At 52.7% G+C, this 14,126-nt stretch overlaps 1 protein-coding gene across 3 annotated transcripts in view; it reads right to left on the minus strand.

The window, feature by feature from the left end:
- The window catches only part of LOC128919561 (rho GTPase-activating protein 25-like), a 51,046-nt gene that overhangs the window by 18,299 nt on the left and 18,621 nt on the right, over positions 1-14,126 (minus strand). For 2 of the 3 annotated variants that reach the window (XM_054224881.1, XM_054224880.1), the window contains exon 1: positions 4,008-4,417. In XM_054224881.1, the coding sequence (XP_054080856.1) occupies positions 4,008-4,068 (61 nt within the window). In that variant the 5' untranslated portion in view covers positions 4,069-4,417. Of the gene's footprint in view, positions 1-4,007; positions 4,418-12,315; positions 12,417-13,099; positions 13,204-13,825; positions 13,946-14,126 lie in introns of those variants that run through there. The other variant, XM_054224879.1, reaches the window with a different exon arrangement.

A 14,126-nucleotide genomic window follows, 5' to 3' on the forward strand; every position in this document is an offset into this window, starting at 1 on the left:
TTACTCAAACCTCGTAAATATTAATATGATTCTCAGCAAACTGCTCACGAGCAGCATCGCTCTTCTCAATAAGTCATGTTCCTTCACGTCTTGCGGCTGCCACCGACTCCTCGGGGTGAGGGTTTTTGGGGAATGATCCCCAGGGGTGGAGCAGCCGCCAGGAGCACGGAGGCACTGGGTGCAGGGCGCTGCCCGCCTCCCACGAACACTCTGCTCTGCGGAAACCACGGCCCCTTGCCAAAGGGCAAACCCCCCGTGGGCTGGCTCCAAACTAGCCCCGTCCTGCAGAACGCAGCACTCCCACGAGCCAGCCATCAAATGCCTCCCTGAATTTTGCTGTGGGTTCTCCTGGCCCACCATGGGACCTCATCTCCTCCTCAATGAAACAGAGATGCTGATATTCTCTCTCTTTAATTAGCGCTAACATTTGCAGAGCGAGGTCTCCCTGCCAAGCACCGACGACCGCAAGGGTTTAATCTGAAGTGAAGCCGCTGCGCTGCAGCTCGCAGGCTCCACGCGCACACCCAAATGGGTGGAAATCAATGGTGCGTCTTCATCCATCGACTCCCTGTTCAGCCTTCCCCAGCGAGCTCAGCTCAGCCCAGCTGCACTGATACTCCAGTGGCACCAGATTTGGGTGGAGAAATTGTGTCTTTTATGAAAAACGCCATGTTTTACTACTTTTCATTGGAGATATTAATCTCCTCCTACGCCCATCATGGCTGCATCAGGGCTTTGCACCATGGAAAGGAAGGGACCTGGCAGGCACTGCTACCCAGGCGTTCCTCCTGCTCTCAGCCTTGAGCTTAAATTGCCAGTCTTTGCTGGAAATACGGTTTCTTCTCTCCCTCTTTGCAGCCTCTCCCAGATGCATAAGGAACGTGCATTCCGAGGGGTTCCACTGGAGTCCCCTTTCTTTAGCATCAGCCCTTCGGAAACACCAGGCTCGAGGTGCAGCCAGAGGGCTGTGCTTAGCCATGGCTCAGCCGTGTTCGTACACAACGCACACCAACACACAAATGGATTTTCCTTCTGCACGAGACAGCTCTCCCTGCGCTCTGGGCTCATTTAAGGCCAAAATAACAGATACTTCTTGCCCACGATGTGAGCACTCCCCAACCGCTCTCCCCACCGCAGGGCTCGTGCAGAGGCGTGGGGAGGGAGCTGCTGTGGGGAGCTTGGCTTTGCACATAGCGAGGCTATTTTTGCCCAGTGGAAAGTTTTCTGCATTCACAAAACCAGAACTACCAAGGCTGCGGCTCCCTCCCTTACCACTTTTCCAAGTTGCTACCTTTTGTGGCCGGTGCGATGCCCAGCTCATGTGCGATGACCAGCTGGAAATTTTATGCTGGGCTGGGGTGAAGGTTTTTTCCTGGCTCTCACCAGGGTGGCCTGGCACCTGCAAACATCCTCTCCTTCACCAACACATTGCCACCACTCTTGGCCTCACTCATAGAACCATAGAATCATAGGGCTGGAAGGGACCTCTGGAGATCATCTGGTCCAGCCCCCTGCCAGAGCAGGGTCACCCAGAGCAGGTGGCACAGGGACGCCTCCAGGCGGGTTTGGGATGTCTCCAGAGACGGAGACTCCCCCACCTCTCTGGGCAGCCTGTGCCAGGGCTCTGCCACCCTCACAGCAAAGAAGTTCCTCCTTGTCTTGAGATGGAACTTCCCGCGGTCAAGTTTGTGCCCATTACCCCTTGTCCTGTCCCTGGGCACCACTGAGAAGAGCCTGGCCCCGTCCTCCTGACACCCACCCTCCTGACACCACTCCTCCTTGCCACGCTTACAGGGCAGGAAAGAGCCACTAAGAGCAAATGTGGCGCCCCTCGAAGTATTTCCTGTAGTAACCACCTCTGAAGTTGAATGTTTCCTCCAAAACATCCTGGGTCGTCTTCCAGCCCTGGGGACTGGCCATAGCAGGGTGCCCGCATCCTGCTGCCTGCTTCCCGAAAAGAGGAATCCTGCCAAAGTGTGACTTGCAGGAGATACTGCACTGGGTGTCACCGTGATGTCCACGTCAACGCTGGCTCCTGCCCCAAATCCTTGTCTTGGGCAAGAGCCCTCCCTGCCATCCCCTTTGCTCCTGCCCCTCAGGAGGGATGTCAGGTACTTGCAATAAAAAACAGTAAAAGCAAAAGTGCCACAATAGGATTTGCGATGAAAATTGACAATGCAATTTTCTCCTTCATTGAAATAAATAGCTTTGCATTTCTCTCAGCATCAGGAAGCACACAGGAGCTGTTGCGTTGTCCTGGGGCTTACAAAAGCTGCTTGTGCCACTGCCACGGCTGGGGACGAGGAGGGGGAAGTGTCCCGGAGCCGGGAGGAGCCAGTGAGGGCGGTAGTGACTAATTTGCAATTATTTTCCACAAGCAAGTCACATCCCTGCTGCAGCCCTGCAGATCAGCAGCGGCTGATCCCCGCAGCCAGAGACCCCGAGGCACGAGAAGAGTCGAATCACCGAGCTGTGCCCCAACGCTCAGGTCTCCGTGCACGCGCACACACACACTTGTGTGAAGCGAGTGGTTTGGCCCCCCCAATGAAAGTGGCTTCAGATAGAAGTCCAAATTGCCTTTGCAAGAAAATCCGGTCAGGAGGACGTTGCAAGCTGACGCAAAGTGCGATGAGGAAGAGCTCAGCACCGCAGAGGCTGGCTTGGGCAAATCTCTCTGCTGGAAGGACAAATCGAGTTGCCAACGTGTGCCTTGACCAGTGCCAGGACCACAGAGGGCCTTTCCCTCAGTGCGTGCACAAGGCTGGGCTCCTGCACCTCTTCCTCAACCGCAGCATCCTCACCCCCAAATCCCCTCCCTGGTTGCTTCACCCAAAGGCAGGCATTGGCTCCGCCATGACATTTTGGCCACAGACCCCCCTGCAGGGATCCCTCACTCCTTCCCAATGCCGTTCTCAAGTGGTTTTGATGCTGGAGATGGCAGAGGAGGCATCCTCTGGCAGATGGCAGAGGCAGGCATCCTCCATGGCAGAGGAGGGCCGTGCAAAGCCTGAGCAGAGGCAGCAGATAAGTCAGGAAATGGCACAGTGAAGCCGTGCTGTGGCACGGAACGCAGCACGGGCGTCAGAGGCCTCTTTACCACTGGTGAAAGGAAACCAATGATGTTCAGGTGGGCGAAGAAACCTGAGCAAGAGCGAGATTGCTTCCTCCAGCCTTCACCACTCCGTCCACCTCTTGGCCTGCACTTCACCTCCTGCAAGGCTTGTGCCGGCAGAATCATAGAACATAGAATTGCCCGGGTTGGAAGGGACATTTCAGATCGTCAAGTCCAACCATCAACCCAACTCTGACAAAAACCATCACTAAGCCATATCTCTAAGCAACCGCATCTCCCCGGCTTTTAAATCCCTCCAGGGATGGCGACTCCACCACTGCCCTGGGCAGCCTGTTCCGATGCTTGACAACCCTTTCCATGAAGGAATTTTTCCCAATATCCATCCTAAACCTCTCCTGGCACAATTCGAGGCCGTTTCCTCTTGTCCCATCGCCTGTTCCTTGGGAGAAGAGCCCGACCCCCCCTGGCTACCCCCTCCTTTCAGGGAGCTGTGGAGAGCGAGAAGGTCTCCCCTCAGCCTCCTCTTCTCCAGGCTGAACACCCCCAGCTCCCTCAGCCGCTCCCGACCCCACGTGGTTTAAATCCTCCCCAAAGCTGGATTTCAGGTGGGCAGCAGCCCCACGCTGACAGGTCCCTCTGTTCCCCACCCTACCGAGAACCGCTGCTCCAGCCCCAGAGCCACAGCGCTGCCCGCGCTCCCACAGCATCCCTCGCAGACAACTTTACAAATCACTTTTTGCAAATCATTTGCAAACCATCTGCTCGAAAGCGGTAGCTGGGGGCCAGGTCCCCCCAACAAGGCCAGAAGCAGGTTTGGGTCTGGGCCGTAGCCGAAATCACTGCTGGGCTTGGCCACAGGCACCCCGGCAGACCCCGGCTTGCACCTGAAAGGCTGAAGCAGAAACAGAAGGGCATCAAGAAACAGTCACAGTACCTATTTTTGCAGCATCCATTTTCAGGTTGAAATCCCAGTTCCGTGGCAGCTTGAGGGACATTTTGGATCAGGAGGGGCTTTTTTTTTTTTTTTCCGAGGGGGGGCTTGCTTAGGAGACAGGCCAAAATGAAGCTCTGACAGTCCTGTGGGGATCCTGCGCCCCGGGTGCAATTCCACCCCACGAAGAGCGATGTCTCGGCAAGGGCTGATTTGCCAACGTACTTCCTCCTCCCTCCTCTGAGAGCGGCTGTGAACAACCCCATAAAAGTACTTTCCTGCAAAGCTCTCGTCTTGCTTCCCTGACGATGCCAAGGTGATGCTGCCTTGGTTTTTTGGCCCCCTTTTTGCTACCCCCTTTGGCTGACGCGGAGATGCAGCAGCCTGGCCCCAGCCCGCACCGAAACGTGGCTGCCCGGGGCTGCTCGCCGCGCGCTGCTCGTTGCATTTGAGGAAGTGGGTGTCCTTCTCGGTGCCGTTGGTGCGCTAGAAAATTGCTCGCTGAAGGACATGGCCCAGCCCAGGGTTTTGGGAAATGCTTTGCTCAGCAGCAGAGCCGGCTGCGGCTCAGGTGGCCACAGCCAAACGCTGCAGAATGGTGTCTCTGAATGTCCTAATGCAGCCCCGTGTGCACGGCCTGGATGACAGGGGTGTCTTTTGCATTTTCTTTTATATATATATAGATATAGATATAGATATAGATATAGATATATAGTCCCCACAGCTGATTTAAGCTTTTTCCACCCACTTTGTAACAGCGGTACAAGCGAAATAGGGATGAAATGGGGCTGCTCTTGGAGGAAAGGCTGTGGGTATCAGAGCAGTGAGGGCCAGGGGCTGCGGGCACAGACCCCACCGGGACCACAGAATCAAGCAAAGCCCCTTTCCCTGCTCACGACAGCGAGTGTATCCTGGTTTGTGTCATTTAATGCTCGTTTTCCTCAAAAGAAATGGCCGTGTGTCTGTAAAGCAGGCTGCAGTTCCATTAGCCCGAGACGGAGCTCTTGAGACGCAGGGTAAACGCCAGGGAGGATCGTTGCATTCACAAACACCCAAACGGAGTAAAAAGCAGCAAGGGGGGGCTGCAGGATACGGCAGCATGTCCCAAGGGGCTCCTGGGGGGCTCCCAGCCCCATTACCCCCCATACTGGGAAAGCCCAGGCACTGCGGAGAGGGAAGTTGCCCTGAGCAGAAGCAGAAACAGCGACATGGGGAGCGCGGGGGGCCGAAAGAGGACGCGGCCACCGGTTCCCCTTCTGATCCACAGCTCAGCCGTCGAGCCCGGGATGCACCGAGCCGCTTGCAAAGGATATTTTTTTGGTTTTTTTTAAGTCCTGCAGAGTAAATTGGGGATGTGCCTCTCAGGAAAGGAGCCGGAGCCTGCGCTGACTGCTGGGCGGCAGCACAGCCAGGGTGGACCCTGGCGGGCTAATTTGGGTTAATCACAGCTGAAAAAAAAAATTCGTTGCTTTGAGCAGCGATTGCATCTTTAAGGACCTCTCGGTAACGGCACCCAATTGCTTCATAGGGCTGATGGATATCACCCGGTGCTGCTGGCTCTGCCGAACTGGCCGACTCCTCCGAGGGCAAAGTGTTGCCACGCGCGAGATTTGGGGCTTGAGAGTAGTTCTCCGAGGTTGCTACAGAGAAAGAGAGGGCATCCGATTCTGTTGGTGGTGGAGGATGAATTTGTCTGACCAGCTCAGAGATCCCCGGCTCACATATTCCACTGCTGAAAGCCCAGGGAACGTGCCGGGGTGGAAAGCGGTGCTATCGCAACGGAGCAGCCCGGCACATACCCAGGCCTGAACCGGATTAACCCCAATATCCTGCTTTGGACCCAAACTGCCTGAATTAACTCCGTTTCTGCTGTACCCCGAGCAGAGGGCCCTGAATGAATCCTGAATTAAGCATCGTTTTTCCCTCTTTTTAATCATATCTACAGAAAGCTAGAGGAGCTCCAGGTCACGCATTTTGAACCTTTTTTTTCATTTCAACCTGTTTGTTTTTTTTTTTATGAAAGCCTTGTGAACAGCCGCCTTTCCCCACCTGCCTGTGCGAACAGGATGTCACGCGGCACTTTCTTCTCCTCGAGAAAGGAAACAGCAAGCGTTTGACCCCAAAATCGTGCAATTCAGCCCAACGCTGCGTGGCTACACTGCAGCAGCTCAGCCCTCTCTGCCCCCCCCGCCCCGAAACAGCCCTTCACGAGCACCCAGAGCTCTTTCAGCTGCCTCCTGCTTGCTCCTGTCGGGCGCCTGGTGGCTCCCTCCAGGTCTGGGAAAGGACACTACAAGATCAGGGTTGGTTTTTTTTTAGCAATCAAGCTGAGCAGCCTGTTCCTGAACCGAATGGCCCAGAGGAACTTAAAGAGGGCAAATCTCAGCCCTGAAAGTTGTTTGTTTTGGTTTTACATCCCTCTTCTATCAGGAGCTCATGGAAAAATGTGTCTGGACAGAGGGTTGCATGAGACTTGCTCGCACAGAGGCAGCCTTGCTTTGAGGCGCCGTGTCTTTTTGGGCCCGGAGCACAGCCAGCACCAGGGAATTTGCCGGTTTTGATGTTTAATTACGTTGGCACAGGATGGGGAGGGGAAAAAAGGGGAGATCTTCAGCAGGAGCGCTGCAATGCGAGCAGGGCTGCAGCTGCGCCGGCCGCAGAGGCTGTCAGATGATGCGCCTGACTCACCGCAAGGCACGGGCACGCAGCCTGCCCCGCTGCCGGCCGGCTCGGCCGCTTGCCTGGAGATTGCCTAGTCCGTTTTCCAAAGCATTTAACACCGAGGCATCTTTCAGGACCTCTCGGTAACGGCACCCAATTGCTTCATAGGGCTGATGGATATCGCCCGGTGCTGCTGGGGCTGCCGAACTGGCCGACTCCTCCGAGGGCAAAGCGTTGCCACATGTGAGATTCGGGGCTTGAGAGTAATTTTGCAAGGTTGCTACAGAGAAAGAGAGGGCATCCTATTTTGTTGTTGTTGGAGGATGAATTTGTCTGAAAATGCCCACACAGTGTGACAGGAAGCAAGAACAGGGCCGCTGAGGGGTTGGTTTGGCTTAGCTGATAAGTCAAAAACAGTCAAAATAACACGAGAGCTAAAAATAGTACGTTTTGCTGGGTAAACAGAAGGAATCTGCTCTCCTAACCCCACGCAAGTCAGGCGAAACGGCTGAAACGAAGCAATAATTTAGGCTAAGTGGAATTCCAACAATTTTTCACATTCCCGATTAAATCTTTAGGGTAAAATGAGCTGATGCGCAGGGGGCAGCGGTGCCAACACTTCCCTCATCTTAGGTCAAGGTGGGCCTGTGTGATCTGACCACAACTTCCACTACAAAGCGCCCTGGAAACGCGGCCGTTCGTGTCCAGCCGTGCAGGACAGGGATGATCCGGTCCTGCCCGCGCACTCAGCCCATCCACAGCCTCCGCCCGTATCTTGGCTGCAACCGGGTCTGCTCTCAGCAAGATCCCCGAGGAAGGAGAGCTACGGGGCACGGAATGGAGGAATCCGAATTTCAAACAGACCAATCTGCTTTACAGAGCACGGAAAGGAGGTTTTCGGCGTCTCCCCCACTTGCCGACGGCGCTGAATAAAACTCCACCATAGATAATGGAACTTATATTTATTTAACAGTAACATATAGTATATAAATAGGGTAAATACTTTAAAATATACAATATATCACATTCGGACATTCGGTCAAAGAAAGGCAACTCTACATGTGTATCTAAAACATTAATCAAAAGAACAATGCACAGAGAAAGAAGCAGATGGCAGAAACATGTCAGGTCTGGAGAACAGGAGCAGACAAAGATTACAGTAGTACAAAATGCAACTCCGGGGCTGGTTAAGAGGACAGGAACCACGGGAGCTTTCACGCGATGCTTTTTGTGACAAACGCCTGTCCCCGAGAGGGTCTGGCTGGGCCGTACGGACGCTTTCCACACACCTCCGCCTTCCGCCGGTCACAGGGAGCTGCTGGGGGGCGGCAGGGGAAGGAAGAGATGCCAGGATGCCGCCGCAGCCGTGCACGGGGGAGCTCACCGCACACATCACAAACAGCAGACATACCTTGGGATGTGAGATACCAGCATTTTGCAACCTGGTGCCAAGCGTTAGCTGATGCTACAGGATTTCCAGCTTCATGAGCTGCACAGGGTTCCATCAGCCCCAGGCAACGGCTGCCCCTTCAGATCAGTGTTACCAGGTTTCTGAGCCCATCACCCCGAAGAATACCTAAATAATACACACTGCTCGGCACAGGGCATGACACCGTATGCAGAAACTAGGTTTTGGTGTTTCGCTCAGCACTGCAGGCCACGGTCTGGCCATTCATCCAATCTGCAAACTAGTCTGGGCTACGACCAGCCCTGGAGAAGCGAATTCCTCTCAGAGCATGCCAAGTGCTCCTCTACACAGCCCCAGCCCAGCCGTGCCTTCTCCAGCTGTGGATCTAACCAGTCTCTGACCCATATCGCTAAATCACCCACCAGCAAACAAACACCATGAGCGTTTAGAGTGACCTCACCAGGACAGACGGCTTCTCACGCCATCCAAAAGCGGCTTTCGAGCCACGTGCCATCCCTTTGCTCATTAAATACACTCACGTCCCTCTCTGTCCACTCTTGTAAGAGGTGTTTCCAAACCAGCCTGTCCCCTGCCAGGCAGCAGTCATACCCTCCTCAGCTTCAAAGCTTCACATTGGCCAAATCCTGCTTTTCTCTTGCTTCCGATGCAAGCACACGCGCTGACTGATACAGTACCTCCCCCCTTGCTGGTCTGCTCTCACGGTTAATTCCCTCTTGCTGGGCACAAGCAGGAGGAACTTCTCCGGTCGCAGAGCCCGCTGTGAACAAAATCTACTGTGCAATTCCGAGCTTGAGCCCTGCAGCCGGAGAAACTTCAGGTGAGCATCCCCGCGTCGCCCTACCTAGACATCCCTGGTGTCGGTTTGGCCCCTCCAGCAGCACGTCAGCCTCCCTCCAAACCTAAAATCTTGCGAGAGCTGCAGCATGACCAAGGTCCTGCAAGGCTTAATGCAATCAAACGAGACGCAGCGTGTCTTGCTACACGTCCCTTGGCATCACAGTTCACTCCTTTAGGGACTGCCAAAGCCAGTAACATCAGCTTTTCATTTCCTCTTACTTTCTAAGCCTAACTTGAAACACCTATGGCAAAGGAAAGCCACTCGCAGGCTGGGCTGATGGGGAAAACCCACCAGACGCTCCCCGAGACAGCATGCTGTCGCTAAGAGCTGAGCAGCACTGTCACGTATACTCACACCAGCGGTATAGGAGTGGGTTTGCCAGCCACAGCTCTCAGCCCGACGGAGGACACGCTCCGGTGCTCCTCAGTTATGTCTCAGCAAGATCAGCTGTACAGCTTGCAAATCACCTCAACGACCCCCCATCTCCTGCCCTTCCTCCTCCGTTTCTCAAACAGATGCGCTCTTCCCGTTCAGTTCACCGAGCTTCGGCACGGGATGCCAAACCCTTTCTACGTAGCTTTACCCTTCAGGATCAAAACAGGCTCAGAAGTCCAGGCTTTAACTGCTCTGCTGGGAAGGAAGGAAGAATAACGCTGCGGGCTCAGCAGGAAAGCCACCCTCGGGCATTGCGGCTGCTGCTGCTTCTCCCCCAGCCCTGGGGAGCCACTAAACGCAACTGCTTTGCCCTCCAGTGTCCGCATCCAGCACTACACCCCTCAGAAAGGCCCAAATGCTACTTCAAATCAAAAGCATGCAGAAAAGCTTTGCATTGGATTTTTGCCCCACTAATTACAACTAAAGGTTTAAAGCAAGACGAGCAGGAGACTAAAGACCCATATGAAAAACTTCTTACCATAAAGAGCAGTACACTTCTGCAATATTTACCAACACTATAGCTTCTTCTGACGACTGACTTCTGACCCACCAATGCACTACAAGGGGTTTTGGCAGACGTTGGCAATGGCCAGGGAGAATCCAGAAAAGCACCAGCTCGTCCGACCCCACAGGGCAAACTCCTTCTCCAGGACTACACAAACACCTCTCACTTCCACACCTACTCCCAGCCCGGGTGCTCCTTGCAGGTGCCCTCACTTCGCCTGGCTAAACTCAGCCAAACGTCACGAAACGCAGCCCAAATGTTCTCCCTGGGCAAAGCAAGATGGAAGCGCTTTAATTCTCCCCTCCAGTTTTCAAATCAGGGGGGGCTTGGACCAACATCCTCTACATCGATGAAAATAAATCCCTAGTTGAAGCTGGAAGAGAACAGTCTCCACAACCGGCCCAGGACAGCCTCTGCGTACACCATTGGCATTAACCAGATGCAATCCTCACCTGGCTCCGTCACAGCAATCCTGACTCCTGCCAGAAGCCGGCAACTTTGCCAGCACCGCGCTGAAAATACTTTGTGGAAATGGACCCTTCTTCTCCGCAACCCGTGCTTTCGATCAAATACCTGTATTTGCAGTACAACGGGCACAAACTTCGGCCCCGTGGTTCCTGTTTAGGGAGACGAAGCCGAGCTTATGACACAGGGAAGAGTCCTACGGAAACGCCAGCGAGAGGTTGGGATCTATTAATGCATTTACACACGCGTGCTCTCGCTCACTCAGCGTGAATGAAAGCAATGGCAGAATCAGAATATGGAGTACGAGCTACGAAGTATTTTCAGGTGGTTTATTTCCCGTCGATGCTCAGCTAGCTTGCAGCGTGTACATGCCTCCATATGGGGGGGGGGGCGTCTGCATAGGAGGTTTGTTTCAGCAACTGTTTCAAAACAGCAAAGTACTTCCGTATTATCTTTCCCTGTCACTCTTTCCCCAGGTTAAAATAAGGTAAAGTTTCTCTCTCCCATGCACAAACTATGGAAAGAAATAAAATCAGAGTCACCTTGTGTCTGGGAACGTTGCGTAAGGTATAAACCAGGGGTATTTTCACTGTCTGATCACAAAAAAAGGAAAAGCTTTACAATCTTTAGGGCTCTCATTTTTAAATAATAAAAAAGTATGACAAAATAAAGGAAAGTACTTAGATAAAACTTGCAACTATTAAGTACAAACTATTTATGACAAGATTTTAGTAAGCGAAGCAGGACAGAAACCTGCAGGTAACGAACCCAGACTGAAATGCGACATAGACCATGATAAACTCAGCAGCACGACATCTAGAACTCAAGTAACAAACAGGTGAGAGACGTGATCCCTGAAAGAAAAACAAAATACCCAGCCGGCAGCACCAGCGGGGTGCTGGAGCCCCAGCCAGCAAACTTCAGAAAAAAACCAAAACCAAAAAACCCCAAGTTGGAAACTGCTCTCCAAATTAGTTAAAATATCCCAGCGCGGGGTTTCCAACCATTGAGAAATGAAAAGGTGTGGTTCAAAGTTCCTTAAAGGTTATTTGAGAGGGGGGAAAAAAAAGAACTAAGTTATTTAAAGGGTTGTTCTTAATTGGCAGGAATTACTCAACGAAATTTCCAATGTTCTCTAAAACCTATTTACTTGATTCAGTTTTGAAGCAATTTGAACCTCACACATTCCCACAAGCGCCTGCTGGTTTCTTGACTCGTTGTCCCCTGTCTATTTCTGGTTCAATTAATTATCAAAATCTTATTTGCCAAAATATCAGCCGTAAGGGAGGAATGTGAGAGGCACTGCAAAAAACAGCAAGTGAAAATAGGTGCACGTGCCTGGGCAGAGGAAATGTGGCTGGATTCGCACAAGATCCTCCTCCGATGGCTTGAGCCTCGTGCTCGCCGCGCAGTCCGCAAGGAGACCGCGCACAGGCACAAACGTGGCTTTCTGGGAAAATTCACACTGCGCTCACGGTTACCACCGGAGAAGGTGATGGTCCCCAGAGTTGCCATCGTGAAGGCAGCCCCGCACCACGGCCCGGGGGAGCTGCATGGCTTCACCTTCCCTGCGGGCTCCCGCGCGCCGAGGCCGTCGCAGGGACGGCGCTTTGTGTGCCCCCCTGCGTAAACACGCTCACGGGAAAAGTTCAGCTTTGCCCACACACACCGAAGGTTAAGAACAGACCACGAGGACAGTCGTACCCTCCTGCTTTGCCCAACAGCCCTTCCAAGCCTTCACTCCTTTTCAGCTACAAACCCGAGATTTGCTCATTTGAACCAAAGCTATAAATACATTATTAAAAAAACCCCACAAATGCAAACATTTACCGAGAAAGGAACAAAAGTAACAGTGAAATGAGGCCTTGTTATTGTCTTAAATCAGGCAAGCCAGGAATTTCCTCAGAGAGGCTTGTCTGTTTTCAGTCCCGTTCCAATCGCCCGGCTGTCTACGCGTCCTCCAAGCGCCCTAACATACCCTTGTCGACAAGGTGTGCTTTTAGCGTGTTGAAGATGTGGAGCTGCTGATCTGGCCGCAAGGTTAAGAACTGCTGGATCAGTTTGCTCGGGTTAGGACCTCTGAAACACAAAAGCAGCATTATCAACGAGTCGCACTGCTAAGGCTTTGTATCTGGCAACCCAAGGGCAATTTCATCGAAATAATAAGCCTTAAAGTAACATCCGTATTGCCCGTTCCTTCACCACTTCTACCCAGGGAGCTTCACTCCATTTGAGATGTGGAAATGGATTCAAAAGGCACAGGATGCTGAACGGCAAACAAAAAGCCACCCCAAGCCCAATCCGTTCCAAGAGGGTTGTGCATCTTCCTGTACCAGCAGGTGCTCCCCCTCAAAAATCAAAGCAGCCACACAAAGGCAGTTCCTCGGCTCCTTCAGTACATCTTCTGTGCACCTACAGGCTTTCTTCTGTGCTTGGCTACAGAATACTTGTTAATGCTACAAAATCGGATTTTTCTGCTCGTTCAACTCTAGAAATCCTCCTCAAGACTCACAGGGAAGCAGGAGGGACACGGAGGCGTTTCAGAGGGACCGGAATAACAGACCACGGTAAATGGGCGTTGTGTTTCCAGCCCTGCATGACCCTGCTAAAAGATGCTGCCCTTCATCGAGCCTCTATTTCCTCTCTGTCTTGCGTTTTCAGATGTTAATCTAACGGACATAACAACTGTCTGTGTTATTACAAGCCTGTGCGTCACTTGAGTTTGACAGGGCCCCCAAACTTCACCGCAAAGCAATAAATACCTGATAAAGCTTGCGATGTACACGTTAACAAAGGTAGCCATCAGGTACTGACAGTCAAAGCGGTCCATGATACCTCCGTGCCCTGGGATTGTGTTGGCAAAGTCCTGCGCAAAGCAGAAAGAATCGTATTGAGCAGCCTCAAATGCCCCTTACCTGGACTTGCTTATGTAGCGCTGCACGACACTCATACCCTCGCTCTAATTCTTCCCCGAAGGCAAAAGTCAGACGAAGACAACATTTTGTTTAACCGCTCCCTGGTTTTAAAAAGTTTCTCCTTTATGAAGACCACCAGCACCGGCGGGGCATCGAGGCTGAACTCGGATCTGTCACTCAAAGGCCAAGGAAGGCTAATGTTTATCTCTTGCATCCCCGTCTTGCCTTTCAAGGCATCTTAACCAAACACAGACTGTTTACACGTAAAACCAGCCTGCAAGACATCAAGGGAAGCCTCAGATTGCAAAATTTCCTGCCTGGGTCTTTCTTCCTCAACCTCAAGTTCTGCACCAAAGTGGGGTTTAGAATTTCGCAGCGGAAATTTTATGGTCTCTCCCCATTCACTCAGAAAAAGCAGATCCTGCTCCAGCATTTGGTCTGCGACCGAACAAACCTGCCCTCCCTTCCCAAAGCTCCCAGCCTGCCACCCCCTAGAGCACAGGACTGTTTCAGAGCGGTAGCGACCATTTGGTCTTTCCTTTCTAAAACGTAAATTACCTTCACCATCCTCACCTTGATTTTGAAGGCCCTCTTAAATCCACTAGCAAAGAAGCCTCCGAACGGCCCGATGAGGGAGGCGAAAGTCGACAGCGCGATGCTGTGGATTTGGAAGGGGTACATCCGGACTGTCTTCTGCAGAAAGAAAAACAGGTCAGAGAAGGATTTTCAACGAGACTAGCACCGTCCACCGCCTCCCCTCTTTCTGTGCTCTCCAGGCTTCAGACCAGTTGGTTTTCAAGTGGGTTCATGTCCCACTGGACCTGGGACAATTCCTTTGAGCCTTCAACCAACACGGAGCACCACTAAATTCCCC

Source organism: Rissa tridactyla, chromosome 20, assembly GCF_028500815.1.
Source record: "Rissa tridactyla isolate bRisTri1 chromosome 20, bRisTri1.patW.cur.20221130, whole genome shotgun sequence".
In the NCBI taxonomy this organism is placed as follows: Eukaryota; Metazoa; Chordata; class Aves; order Charadriiformes; family Laridae; genus Rissa; species Rissa tridactyla.